General features: G+C 39.5%; 1 protein-coding gene across 10 annotated transcripts in view; it reads left to right on the top strand.

Moving 5' to 3' along the window:
- DTWD1 (DTW domain containing 1) overlaps positions 1 to 14,048 on the top strand; it is a 177,212-nt gene that overhangs the window by 125,620 nt on the left and 37,544 nt on the right. For 9 of the 10 annotated variants that reach the window (XR_007518872.1, XR_007518866.1, XR_007518865.1 and 6 more), the window contains exons 5-6: positions 10,845 to 10,933; positions 12,660 to 12,769. Coding sequence is in view for 1 of the 10 variants with exons in the window: in XM_049897722.1 (XP_049753679.1) it covers positions 10,845 to 10,933; positions 12,660 to 12,680 (110 nt within the window). In the remaining 9 variants the exon portion in view is untranslated. Of the gene's footprint in view, positions 1 to 10,844; positions 10,934 to 12,659; positions 14,045 to 14,048 lie in introns of those variants that run through there. The other variant, XM_049897722.1, reaches the window with a different exon arrangement.

Raw genomic sequence — 14,048 nt, 5'->3', positions numbered from 1 at the left:
ATTATATTTAATATTCTTCAACAACACCACAATTCATATGCATCAATTCTTTTGTCTTCCTTTTTTATTTTTCAGCTTTCCCATGTATATGAAGGGATTGAAAATACCATGGCTTGGGTCAGGCACACCTTAGTCATCAAAGGGACATTTTTGCTTTTTAAAACTTTAAATATATTTAAAACTTTAAATGTATATTTAATGGTTCTCTCAATGCTCAGTGTGACACATACATTAATATCCTTAAAATTAAAGTGTCCCAACATTGACTGGGGATAATTGATAATAAAAAATGGGGAGACAATTGTACATTTTGGGTCACTTCAATGCATTTTGACTCAGCTGTCTCAAAATGGCTGCCTCAAATATATCAAAATGCCTTTTGAATCAAAATAACCTTGAGAAAATGATTCCATCAAACTTCCTTGTTTCAAATGAAAACTTAGAGATAGACATTAATTTAGACCTACAGAACATGGAGGATTTTGTTCTTTTCATTCTGAGAATGATTGATGAAATGCTTTCTTTCCTTCATTGCTTTGGAGGATGTGTGATTGTGCTTTTGGAAACCTCCAGACCAGATCTTTTACTTTCTAATTGCAGCAAAATGTCAGATAACCAGAATATTTGAGAAACGGGGAACCTGGTTAACTTATTTTATTTTTCTGACATTTAAGAACATTCTTGTGGCATGTGGTTGTTTCAACAATCATTTGAGAAAAAAGCAGTGGGTATAAGGAAAACATCCTGCTTTAATTGAATATTTATCCATTCAATACATCTATTGAAGTCTTTCTGCTAGGCAGCAGAAGATGAAGAACCCTATGATTCTGCCTTCAAAGAGCTCACCGTTTAGTACGAAGAGATAGACATATAAATGCAATTAAATAGTATGTTAGTCCAGAAAGGCTAATTGTTATAACAAACAACCTCTAATATTCACATAAACACTACAATGGTTTATTTCTGGGACATGTCACAGTCCAGTGAGGGTACTCACAGAGAATGGGGTTGAGTTTCTGTTCCATGCAGCCATTCATGTACCCAGGCTTCTTCCATCTAGTGGTTCTACCATCTTTTAGGGTCTCAGATACTCCCATTGGATCTTTTGCATCTATCCATCAGGCAAGGAAAAAGAGAACATGGAGTATTTCAAGGGAGGTTTTAATGAGCCATACCTGGAGAAGCCTCCTTACATATTCCATTGGCCAGAAATTAGTCACAGAATGCAGCTTAGATGTGAACCTATGGTGAGGAGAAGACAAGGATGGTGCTGAGCACCAGCAGTCTGCTGCAAGGGAAAAACACTGCATTGGTTAGCCGTTGTCTACTGATTAATTCAGTATAATCCTGCCCAAGTAATCATCCTAAAATGCAATTCTAGTTATAGTCCTTGAAAATTTTCAATTCCGGTCTATTGCCAATTAAAGTATAGATTATAAAGCTAGATGGTTCCCTGGATGACACAAATAATTAAGCATTCAGACGCTGACTGAAAGGCTGGTGGTTCAAACCCGCCCAGATACTCCTCAAAAGATAGGCCTGGTAATCTGCTTCCAAAAGGTCACAGCCTTGAAAACCCTATGGAGTTGTTCTATTCTGCACACAACATACAGCTAGGCACCTCAAGGTCCTCTTCATTCTGGTTTCATGTATCTTTCCAACCATGTATCTGACTACTTCCTTCACAAAGCAAGTGCTTTGGTCAAACTAAATTATTCCATTTCCAAAACTAGTTCTCTATGTCTCATGATTAGTTTGTTGGCTCTATATGAAATGCTTTTCCCAAATGTGGCAGACTTTCTATAGATATATACTTAGCTGTGTATATTTAACTTTATTAAATATTGACAAATTGCTCTCCAAAATCCTTGTCCTAGTGCTGTCTAGTTGATTCCGACTCATAGTGACCCTATGGGACAGAGCAGAGCTGCCCCATAGGGTTTCCAAGGCTATAAATCTTTATGGAAGCAGGTTGCTCCATCTTTCTCCCATGAAGCAGCTGGTGAGTTCAAACCTCCGACCCTTCACTTAGAAGCTAATTGCTTGATGAAATACACGACACTTCTCATTGCTCTACATCTTCTCCAGCATTTCGTATGGTCAGATTAAAATTTTTTCGTCACTCTGATGGTTGTGAAATAGTGTTTAAGTGATGTTGTTGAAGTCGAGCATCTTTTCCTGAGTTTATTGGTATTTAGGTTTGCTCTCCTTTTGTTCATTTGCAGTTGGGTTTGGACTGCTTTCTTACAGATTTGTAGGAGTTCGTTGTGTATCCTCGACACCAACCCCCTGTCACCATGATCTAGTACCAGCCTGTGACTTGCAATTTCATTCTGTTTATGCTGTCTTTTCATATAGAAACTTTTCTTTCTTTTAAATTTAACCAGATTGATCAATTTTTTTTCTTTTTTGCTATTGTACTGTTTAAGGAATCCTGACAGTGCAAAGATCTTCTCCTACATTTATTTTTTTCTAAATGTTTTACAAATTTTCTTTTTACATTGAGGTGTTTAATCCATCAGAAATTGGTTTTTGAGAAGGGCGTGAGATAGGAATCTCATTTTATTCTTTCCATTTTGATAAGTAATTGCCCCTGCGCCAGTTATTAATAACATGTTCTTTCTTCACTGATCTGCATACACTATATTTGCTTTTACATATGTTTCAACGTAAGAGTATTTTGATTGTTAAGGTTGTGTGTCAGCTTGGCTGGGCCATGATTCTCAGCAGTTTGGCAATTACGATGTAGTTTGGCAGTCATACAATGATGTGATTACCTCCATGATGGGATCTGCTGTGAGTAGTCAATCAGTTGAAAGGGAGTTTCCTCAAGGGTGTGGGCTGCTTCCAATACAGATGGACTTTCTGGCAAGATTCGGGGGCTTTTGCTCTCTCTGGGTCCTGCAGCTGGCTTCTGTTCCTCTGACCTCTGGTTCCTGGGAATTGAGCTAGTAGCTTACGTGCCATCTTGTCTGCTGCTCTTGGAATTCATTGGTCTGTGCAAACTGTGAGCCAGGAGAAAGCCTCCAGTGTGACCCATGGACTTGGGACTTTCCAGCCTCTACAACTACGTGAGCCATTTCCTTCATGTAAATCTCTCTCTATATTTATACAGTTCACTGGTTTTGCTTCTATAGAGAACCCAGCCTAAGACAAGTATGTCTGTTTCTGGGCTTCCTATCGTGAGCCATTGGTCTTGGCTGCTAACCTAAAGGTCGGCAGTTCAAATCCACCAGCTCAATTGCTCCTTGGAAACCCTATGAGGCTGCCCTACTCTATCCTATAGGGTCACTGCGAGTCGGAATTCACTTGACAGCAACAGGCTTGGTTATTATTATTATTTTTAAATACCAATACATACTGTAATAAAAATGATACCTATCTAGTAGGTAGAGACCTCTCATTTTGCTCATTTTTTTTTCTCAAAACAATCTTGGCAATTATTGGCCCTTTGTTTTTCCATCAAAACTTTGAATCAGTGCGTAAGTTTCCATCAAAGAGCTTACTCCATGAAATGCTTTGATTTAAATTACACTTTATTAGAATTTTCTTAGGATTAAATCTGCATCGGATTCATCTCGGTATCCCTCAGAATTACATAGTAGGTGCCCAATAAACATTTTTTGAATAAAGGCCTGGATGATAATTCTAAATTTCAGGGCAATGTGCCAATCATAAGCTTTAAGTATGTTCAGAAACGAAAACTAATTTCAAAATTGAGCAAAAAGAAAAAAAATTAAAAATTAACTGTTGCAAACTCTCCACCACATAATGTATTCAGAGGATTTTACTTTTTTTTCCGAGCATTGTTTTAATCATTCAGATACGTCAGTGTGATAGCATTTGTAAGGCACCCAACATGCCAGAAAACCAAAACCAGTGGCTATGGAGTCAGTTCCAACTCACGGCAACCCTCTGTGTGTCAGAGCTGAACTGTGCTCCGGGGGTTTTCAGTGAATGATTTTTCAGAAGTAAATTGCCAGGCCTTTCTTCTGAGGCACCTCTGGGTGGACTCAGAACATCAACCTTTTGATTAGCAAACAAATGTGTTCGCTAGCAAATCATTTGCACTCGCAGAGATACCTAACACACCAGTTATTCTTAACACCTGGTGATTTCCTGTTGCTTTGTCATTGTTATGTTTCATTAGCAATGATCATTAAATGCCCATATACCATTTTTAAAAAGCACCCTGGGGAAACAAAAAATAAACAATGATATTTTATGTATTGCCTTTCGTAATTTTATGTAATACTTTTCGGTGTATTACTTATAACTTTTTTAAACTTAGAGTGTTTACAGCCCCAATCAAGTTACGGAAACACTGGTGGTGCAGTGGTTAAGAACTACAGCTGTTAACCAAAAGGTTGGCGGTTAGAATCTACTAGGCACTCCTTGGAAACTCTATGGGGCAGTTCTACTCTGTGCTATAGGGTCGCTATGAGTAGGAATCAACTCGATGGCAACAGGTTTGGTTTTTGTTTTTTAATCAAGTTACAGCTACTTTTCCCATACAGCTGTTTGTTTCTTGCTGAAGTTCAACAGTAACTTACAGACATTAAAAAGTTGCTTTTACTAATACATAAGATAACCTTCCAAATGACTAAAAAAGTTAATGCAAATCTATGGTGGTGTACTTTTTTCTAATTTTTCTGTAAATGGACTACTGATGTGAACTAATGTATAAAGTTTCATATTATATTAAAAATAGCTATGACACAAAGGGTTTTCTGAGGAAAGAAAAGAAATAAAATTGTCGTCCTTACCTATGTAACCATATCCTAACTGAATGACATAATCCCGGGATTACAAATTGCCTTGATAAGATTCATTACTATTTCCTCCTTGTCTCCCCATTCCCACCTCCAGTAGTGTCTTTGTTCCTAATCGGGAAGAATAAGTTCATGACTGAAAGGCAGTTTGTAGATCTAGATGGGCAGCAGGAAACCATGGACCTGATTTTCCATTTGTAGGCCTAGGCAGTGAAATTGATATGGTCTATTAAATGGACAGAGGCATTAATGGTCCGTTCTTTCCCTGACCCTGCAAACAGATGTGTAGAGCCACATTACAAGTGTTCAGGTAAATATGAGTAGGTTCCTGTTATGGATTGAATTATGTCCCCCAAAAATGTGTATCAACTTGGCTAGGCCATGATTTCCAGCATTATGTGATTGTATGCCATTTTGTCATCTGATGTGATTTCTTATGTGATTTTCCTATGTGTTATAAATCCAATGTCTATGATGTTCATGAGGCAGGATTAGAGGCAGTTATGTAAATGAGGCAGGACTCAATCTACAAGATTAGGCTTTATCCTAAATCAATCTCTTTTGAGATATAAAATAGAGAAGCTGGCAGAGAGACAGCGGGACCTCATACCACCAAGAAATAAGAGCCATTATCTGGGGCTCCTGCACTGAGAAGCTCCTAGTCCAGGGGAAGATTGTTGACAAGGTCCTTCCACCAGAGTCCCCAAAGAGAGAAAGCCTTCCCCAGGAGCTGGCACCCTGAATTCAGACTTCTAGCTGCCTAAACTGTGAGAGAATAAATTTCTGTTTGTTAAAACCATCCACTTGTGGTGTTTCTGTTATAGCAGCACTAGATAACTAAGACAGTTCCCAAGCTCTTGTCAGGAAGTGGTAGACATCAGATTTCTAAGTGTATAGTGAGGAAGAAAACAAAAATCCCCATTTTCACCTTCTACCCTCATTTTACCACCAGTCATTACCAAACTGTTCCAAAAGACCAAAACTTTGCCAGAGCTTATACCCATAAGGGCAGGTAGGACTTCTAGACTCTGGAGCAGGCAGTGTGCAGCGTTAGTGAACTGGCAAGGATAGCTCTGAAGTGGGAATTAGCTCCTCTCTCTGTAATATGAGAATAACAACACTACCAATTGGGTTGCTATGAGGATAAAAAATAAAGTAGTTTTTACTGAAAATATCCCCATTCCCTAAATGTCTTATCATTGGCTCTCATGTTGCCTAAAATTTCTACATTGCTCACAACAGTAAGTTAAGGCAGAGTTGGTACATTAAAAAATGGAAATATGGTGATAGGTGTGTGTGATGTTTTCAGATTAGCAACTTGGTCTCCACTTACTTCAGCAAAATAGCTAGTCAGTCATTATATGGGGAATTCTAGACTGAGACACAGTATAGAAAAGTTTGGAATGTGAAAAGGCATTTAGAAGTACAGTATGGAAAACAATCAAAGACGGCAGGCCTAGGATGGAAGAGAGGTCACTTTTTTTTATTGTGCTTTGGGTGAAAGTTTACAGCTAAGTTAGTTTCTCATACAAAATTTATACACATATTGTTATGTGACCCTAGCTGCAATCCCTATAATGTGACAGCACACTCCCACCTTCCACCCCGGATTTCCCGTGTCCCTTTCTGCCTTCTCATGCCACCTCCAGACAGGAGCTTCCCATTTACTCTTGTGTATCTACTTGAGCTAAGGGGTACACTCTTCATGAGTATTATTTTATGTTTTATAGTCCAGTCTAATCTTTGAAGGGCTGGCTTTGGGAATGGTTTTAGTTCTGGGTTAACAGATAGTCTGGGGGCCATGTCTTCTGGGGTTTCTCCAGTCTCGGTCAGATCAATAAATCTGCTCTTTTTATGTGAATTTGGGTTTTACACCCCGCTTTTTTCCTACTCCACTAGGGACTCTCGTTGTGTTTCCTGTCAGGGCGGTCATTAATAGTAGCCCAGCACCATCTAGTTTTTCTGGTCCCAGGCTGTTGGAGTCTCTGGTTTATGTGGAAACCCTGGTGGTGCAGTGGTTAAGAGTTCAGCTGCTAACCAAAAGGTGGGCAGTTCGAATCCACCAGGTTCTCCCTGGAAACCCTGTGGGGCAGTTCTACTCTGTCCCATATGGTCACTATGAGCGGGAATCAACTTGGTGGTAACAGGTTTGGTCGTTTTTTTGTTTGTTTGTTTTTGGTTTTTGTCTTTTGGGCTGATATTTTCCTTGTATCTTTGGTTTTCTCCATTCTCCTTTGCTCTAGGTGGGTTGGGACCAATTGATGTATCTTAGATGGCCGCTCGAAAGCTTTTAAGACCCCAGATGGTGCTCAACAAAGTGGGATACAGAACGTTTTCTTAATGAACTTTGTTATGCCAATTGACCTAAATATCCCCCAAAACCATGGTCCCCAGACCCCAGCCCCTACTACTCTGTCCCTCCAAGTGTTTGGTTGTGTTCAGGAAACTTCTTAGCTTTTGGCTTAGTCCAGTTGTGCTGACTTTCCCTATATTGTGAGTTGTCCTTTGCTTCACCTAACTAAAGTAATTCTTGTCTACTATCTAGTCACTGGAAACCTTGGTGGCATAGTTGTTACCAAAAGGTCGGCAGCTCGAATCCACCAGGCACTCCTTGGAAACCCTATGGGTCAGTTCTATCATTTCCTATAGGGTAGCTCTGAGTTCATCAACTCTATGGCAGTGGATTTGGTTTGTTTTTTTTTTTTGGTTCATCTAGTTAGTGAATTCCCCTCTCCCTCCCCACCCTCATAACCATCGAATAATGTTTTCTTCTGTGTTTAAACCTTTTGCTGAGTTCTTATAATAGTGGTCTCATTCAATATTTGTCCTTTTGCTACTGACTAAATTCACTCAGCATAATGCCTCCCAGATTCATCCATGTTATGAGGTGTTTCGCAGATTCACTGTTGTTCTTTATCGTTGTGTAGTATTCCATTGTGAATATACCATAATTTGTTTATGCATTCATCCATTGATGGGCACCTAGGTTTTTTTCCCATCTTTTTGCTATCGTGAACAGTGCTGCAAAGAATATGGGTGTTCATATATCTATTTGTGTGACGGCTCTTATTTCTCTAGGATATATTCCAAGGAGTGGGATTGCTGGATCGTATGGTACTTCTATTTCCAGTTTTTTAGGGAAGCACCAAATCGATTTCCAAAGTGGTTGTACCATTTTACATTCCTACCAGCAGTGTATAAGTGTCCCAGTCTCTCCACAACCTCTCCAACATTTATTATTATGTGTTTTTTGGATTAATGCCAGCTTTGTTGGGGTGAGATGGTATCCCATTGTAGTTTTGATTTGAATTTTTCTAATGGCTAATGGGAAACCCTGGTGGCGTAGTGGTTAAGTCCTACGGCTGCTGACCAAAACGTCAGCAGTTCGAATCGGCCAGGCGCTCCTTGGAAGCTCTACGGTGCAGTTCTACTCTGTCTTATAGGGTCGCTATGAGTCAGAATCGACTCGACGGCACTAGGTTTGGTTTGGTTTTTTTTAATGGCTAATGGGTTTAATGATCATGAGCATTTCCTGATGTATCTGGTAGCCGCCTGACTGTCTTCTTTGATGAAGTGCCTAGTCAAATCCTTTGCCCATTTTTTAATTGGGTTATTTATTTGTCTTCTTGTTGTTGAGGCTTTCCGGTATCTTGTAGATTTTAGAGATTAGATGCTGATTGGATTTGTCGTAGCCAAAATTTTTTTCTGTTGGGAGTTTTTTAAACTACCTCTTCAATCTCTTCTTTTGTTATAGGTTTATTTAGTTGTTCTGCCTCTGTGTTAGTTTAGGTAGACAGTATGTTTCTAGAAATTTGTCCATTTCCTCCAGGTTTTTCAGTTTATTGGACTACATATTTTCGTAGTATTCTGTTATGATTCTTTTAATTTTGGTTGAGTCTGTTGTAATATTACCTGTCTCACTTCCTATTTGAGTTATTTGCTTCCTTTCCTGTTTTTTGTCAGTTTGGCCAATGGCTTATCGATTTTGTTGATCTTTTCAAAGAACCAGCTTTTGCTCTTGTTGACTCTTTCAATTGTTTTTCTATTCTTTATTTCATTTATTTCTGCTCTAATCTTTATTATTTCCTTTCTTTTGGTGCCCAAGGGCTCCTTTTGCTGTTTTCTTTCTATTTGTTTGAGTTGTAGGGTTAATGTTTTGACTTTGGCCCTTTCTTCTTTTTGGGTGTGTGCATTTAGTGCTATAAATTGACCTCTGAGTGCTACTTTTGCTGTGTCCCTAAGGTTCTGGTAGGAAGTGTTTTCATTTTCATTTGATTCTGTGACTTTCTTTATTCAGTCCTTGATTTCTTCTATAACCCAGTAGTTTTTGAGCAAGGTGTTGTTCAGTTTCTACATATTTGATTTATTTTCCTTGCTTTTTCTGTTATTGTTTTTATTTTTATAGATTTATGGTCGGAAAAGATGCTTTGTAATATTTCAATGTTTTGAATTCTGTTAAGGCTTGCTTTGTGGCCTAATATGTGGCATATTCTAGAGAATGTTCCATGTGTGTTGGGAAAAAAAGTATACTTGGCTGCTCTTGGGTGGAGTGTTCTGTATATGTCTATGAGATCAAGTTGGTTGATTGTTGCTTTTAGATCTTCCATGTCTTTATTGAGCTCCTTCTGATTGTTCTGTCCTTCACCAAAAGTGAAGTCTCCTACTATTATTATAGAACTGTCTATTTCTCTTTTCAATGCTGTTTGTTTTATGTATTTTGGAGTCCTGTTGTTGGGTGCGTAAATATTTATTATGGTTATGTCTTCCTGGTGTATTGACCCTTTAATCATTACATAATGTCCTTCCTTAGCCTTTGTGGTGGATTTTGCTTTAAAGTCTATTTTGTCAGAGATTAATATTGCCACTCCTGCTCTTTTTTGGTTGTTGTTCGCTTGATGTATTTTTTTTCTGTCTTTGAGTTTTAGTTTGTTTGTGTCTTTGAGTCTAAGGTGTGTCTCTTGTAGGCAGCATATAGCGGGATCTTTTTTTTTTTTAAATCCAGTCTGATGCTGTCTCACTCTTTACTGGGGCATTTAGCCCATTTAATTACAGTGTAATTATTGATAGGTATAAGTTTAGTGCTGCCATTTTGATGTATTTTGTGTGTGTGTTGTTGACAGTTTCTTTGTTCCACTTAATTTTTTGTGCTGAGTTGTTTTTCTTTAGGTATTTTCTTTTCATCTTTTACATTGTTTGTTGATTTTGTATTTGCTGGATCTCTATGTTCTTCTTGTTTTTTATTTTCCTGTGTAGGATTGTTAGTTTCATTTGTGATTACCTTAATATTTACCCCTATTTTTCTAAGTTTAGACCAATCTTTTATTTCTTGGTAACGTCTTGATGTCCTCTCCATATTGAAAGTTCTATGACAACATTATTTATCTCCTCTTTTTTGTTTTAATGTTGTCATCTTTTACATATGGGTGTCTCTGTTTCCCTGTTTTAACTTTGATTTATTTTTGTGACTTCCCTATATGGGCTGATACCTGATTGTTCTATCCTGTGTTCTAGTCTTGGGATGTTATCTGACATTATTGATTTTCTAACTGGAGGACTGCCTTTAGTATTTCTTGTAATTTTCGTTTGGTTTTTACATATTCCCTTAAATTCTGTTTATCTGGAAATGCCCTAATTTTGCCATCATATTTGAGAGACAGTTTTGCTGTATGTATAATTCATGGTAGAGTGGGGAGGGGGCAGGTAAATGGGAGAAAGGTACTTCCTAGAGGGGGGATTTTTTTTTAATCTGGTGAGGTAGGTTAGATGCTCGTACTTAACTTTTTCTGATTCAGCACCCCTTCTCCCTTTTTCTGGAGACTTGAAGAGCCTCTCCACAACTTGGTTTTTCCTGATATGGAAAATGTGTCTTGAGCGCTACTGCTTGCCTCAGCCTGCGTGCACCAGCCCATCCAGCCTGCAGGGTGCCAGCCCAGTTAGGTCTGGCAAATCCTGGCTGCTTCTGAACTGTCTTTCCCCCCCCCCCGGTGTTCAGTCTGACTCCTCAACTTTGTCTTTGATGTTCAGGGCTCCTAGATTGTCATATATATTCGGTTCTCTTGTTTTTTTTTTCAGGTCTTTATTGTAAGAGGGACCACAGGAAGCATCTGACTACTCCCCTATCTTGGCCCCGCCTGAGAGATCACATTGAGGTACTTGGACAAGTAAGTGTGAAAGACCTTAAGATTAAAAGAGGATGGGTGGGGGAAGTGCACATAAATGGTACTAGGAAGGCAACAAAACACCCTGCCCACTTCACAAACTTTGGAGTCATCCTTGCCTGCACCCCCCCCCACACACACCTACAGCCAAATCATCAAATTCTACTTCTAAAATTTATCCATGATTCTATGAATTCTCAGCACCTCAGTGGATACCTAACTAAGCCTCCTGATTCCTGTGCTCTAATCATAACAATACCTGCCTACTTGTGCTCTACATCACCCCTCCCTCCCACTGTCTGCTCTCTCCAGACAGTCTTTTTAAAATATAACATCAGATAATATCACTTCTTGTTCAAAACCCTGTACATTTATCAATCTCTGCTTATTACCAGAAGCTGTCTGAGACAATTTATAGAAGCACAGGTAGAAAAGCTCTCATACAAGGCCCTGGTCACGGCCCAAGCTATAAGGTCTGGAGAGAGATTTGTTTCTGTTGTTGGCGTTTATAATGCTGACTGTGAGGACTGGTGGGAGTAGGAGGGGGCATGCAATATATAAGCAAATTATGAACCTAAGTATTGGGTGGGAGTATGGGTGGGATGGGAGTTTCTATTGGATGCCACATTAAGTTGAAAGCAGCCCCTCTAAGGAGACAGACTTTCCTGGAACCGTTTATGTAATGAGAATGGGACTTCCTCAGATCAGCTTTTCTAGCTGGAACTCAGAGTAGAGCAGTCGTTGGAGCACCAGAGAGCAGGTCTGACTGGCACTAACAGCTGCAAACTTAGTGGAGGAAGAGCTAGAAGAGAGAAGACCGTGTCTGTTCTTGATGTGTGCCTTGGAGGCCCTACGCAGCTGAGGGCTTACTTTCTTTTACGGGGTCCTCTTCCTACCAGCACTGCTGCACTTGTAAGGTCCCTATGAAAATGGTAATGTGCTTAAACTTGCATGCATCCTTCCAAACCATATCCCTGTCAGCCTGTCTGGTGAGCCATCACACTATCAGATGATGCCTGGGCCAGAGGGATCTTAGGGCTCATCCCCTGCAGTGGTCTTTACATTGCACCCTTTTCCCCTACTTTAACTAGAAGAGCTCTGGCTTTCAGCTGTTTCCTATGTTTCACTTGACAAAGACACTATATTTCTTTTTTTTTTTCAGTTTTGAAAAGTGGTTCAATTAACTTTAATTTATAAACTGAGTTATGTTGTCTCTCTTTTGGTTCCTGTTTAATGATTTATTAGGTAATGTCTTCTTAAGTATGAGTTTTAAGTTCTCTTTGTCTTGTTTTGTCTCTTATCTCTCTCCCTGCATTTCTTCACACTAAGTTTCTTTATTCTTTCTAATTCCTTTTGTCTCTCACTTTCAAATTTAATAATAATAAAAAACCTTCTAACTTTTGGTCCATGGCACCCTTTAAGATTCATTAAAAAATTTAAAAAAACAAACATTATTGTGTTTTAGGTGAAAGTTTACTGTGTAAATTAGTTTTTCGTTCAAAATTTTTATACAAAAATTGTTTTGTGATGTTGGTTGCAATCCCTGCAATGTGTCAGCACTTACCCCCTTTCCCTTTCAACCCTGGGTTCTCAGTGTCTATTCATCCAGTTTTCCTGTCCCTTCCTGCCTTCTCGTCTTTGCTTTCAAGTAGGTGTTGCCCATTTGGTCTTGTGTATTTGATTGAACTAAGAAGCATGTTCCTCACTGGTATTATTGTTTGTTTTATAGGCCTGTCAAATCTTTGGCTAAAAGGTGGACTTCGGGAATGGCTTCAGTTCTGACTTAGCAGGGTGTCTGGGGCCATAATCTCCAGGGTTCCTTCAGTTACCATCAGACCAGTAAGTCTGCTCTTGTTTTGTGAATTTGGATTTTGTTCTACATTTTTCTACCGCTCTGTCTGGGACTGTCTATTGTCATCCCTGTCAGAGCAGTTGGTGGTGATAGCCAGGCATCATCTAGTTCTTCTGGCCTCAGGCTAGTGGAGGGTGTGGCTCATGTGGTCCATTAGTCCTTTGAACTAATATTTTCTAATGTCTTTGGTTTTCTTCATTCCCCTTTGCTCTGAATGTCCTGGGACCAATAGATGTATCTTAGATTGCCACACGAAAGCTGTTAAGACCCCAGACACTACTCACCAAAGTAGGATGTAGAACGTTTTCTTTATGAACTATGTTATGCCAGTTGACCTAGATGTCCCCTGAAACTCTTTTTTTTTTAATTGTTATAAAAAGTATAGATAACACAACATTTGCAAATTCCACATTTTTCACTTGTACAATTCAGTGAAACAAATTATATCAATTATGTTGTGTGCAGCCATCACCATTATCTGTTTAAGAGGTTGGAAATTATGGCAATGGGTATTGGTGATGGCAGTACACTTCTTAAGAAAGTAAAACTACCAAACATACAAGCCCTTGTGTTATAGTCAAGGAAACTAAAGCCCAGAGAGGTGCTTGCCATCTGGAAGGAAAGAATGAGGGTGGATGAATGGTTTACCCCTCTCTGAATAAACAATGGATACCAACCTCATTCACAAAGGCAAATTGTAGTTGAACCAGCCAGTAAAAGCTAGACTCTGCTTCCCAAAGAAACTGCAAGCAACCAACATGTATGTCTTCCCAGTTCAAGCATGACCAGACCTGGGGAACATGCTACTGCCACAGGGCACACATGTGCTGCCAAATAGCAGAGTCAACCAAGCCTAAGACCCTCATTCCCACCTTTGGCCCTACGGCCCACTAGGCAGACAGGCCCCACACACCTTCCAAGGTGGGAGGCTCCCCAACTGTTACAAACTGCCAGCTCCCTCTTCCCAGACTCTCCTACTCCTCCTGCCTTTGAAAATACTATGACCAGGGGGGTGGTGTTGGAAGAACTGTGTAAAGGTTAAGGTTGTGTGTCAACTTGGCCAGGCCATGAGCCTCAGCAATTTGATAGTCCTGTGATGGTGCGATCACTTCCATGATGAGATTGGATATTATGTGATCACCTCAATGATGGGATTTGCTGTGAGTAGCCAATCACTTGGAAGGGAGTTTCCTTGGGCGTGTGGCCTGCATTGAATATAAGTGGTATTCTGGCAAGGCTTGTGGGCCTTTGCTTTTTCTGGGTTCT

Source organism: Elephas maximus, chromosome 10, assembly GCF_024166365.1.
Source record: "Elephas maximus indicus isolate mEleMax1 chromosome 10, mEleMax1 primary haplotype, whole genome shotgun sequence".
Classification (NCBI taxonomy): Eukaryota; Metazoa; Chordata; class Mammalia; order Proboscidea; family Elephantidae; genus Elephas; species Elephas maximus.
This window is presented reverse-complemented; position numbering and strand designations above follow the sequence as displayed.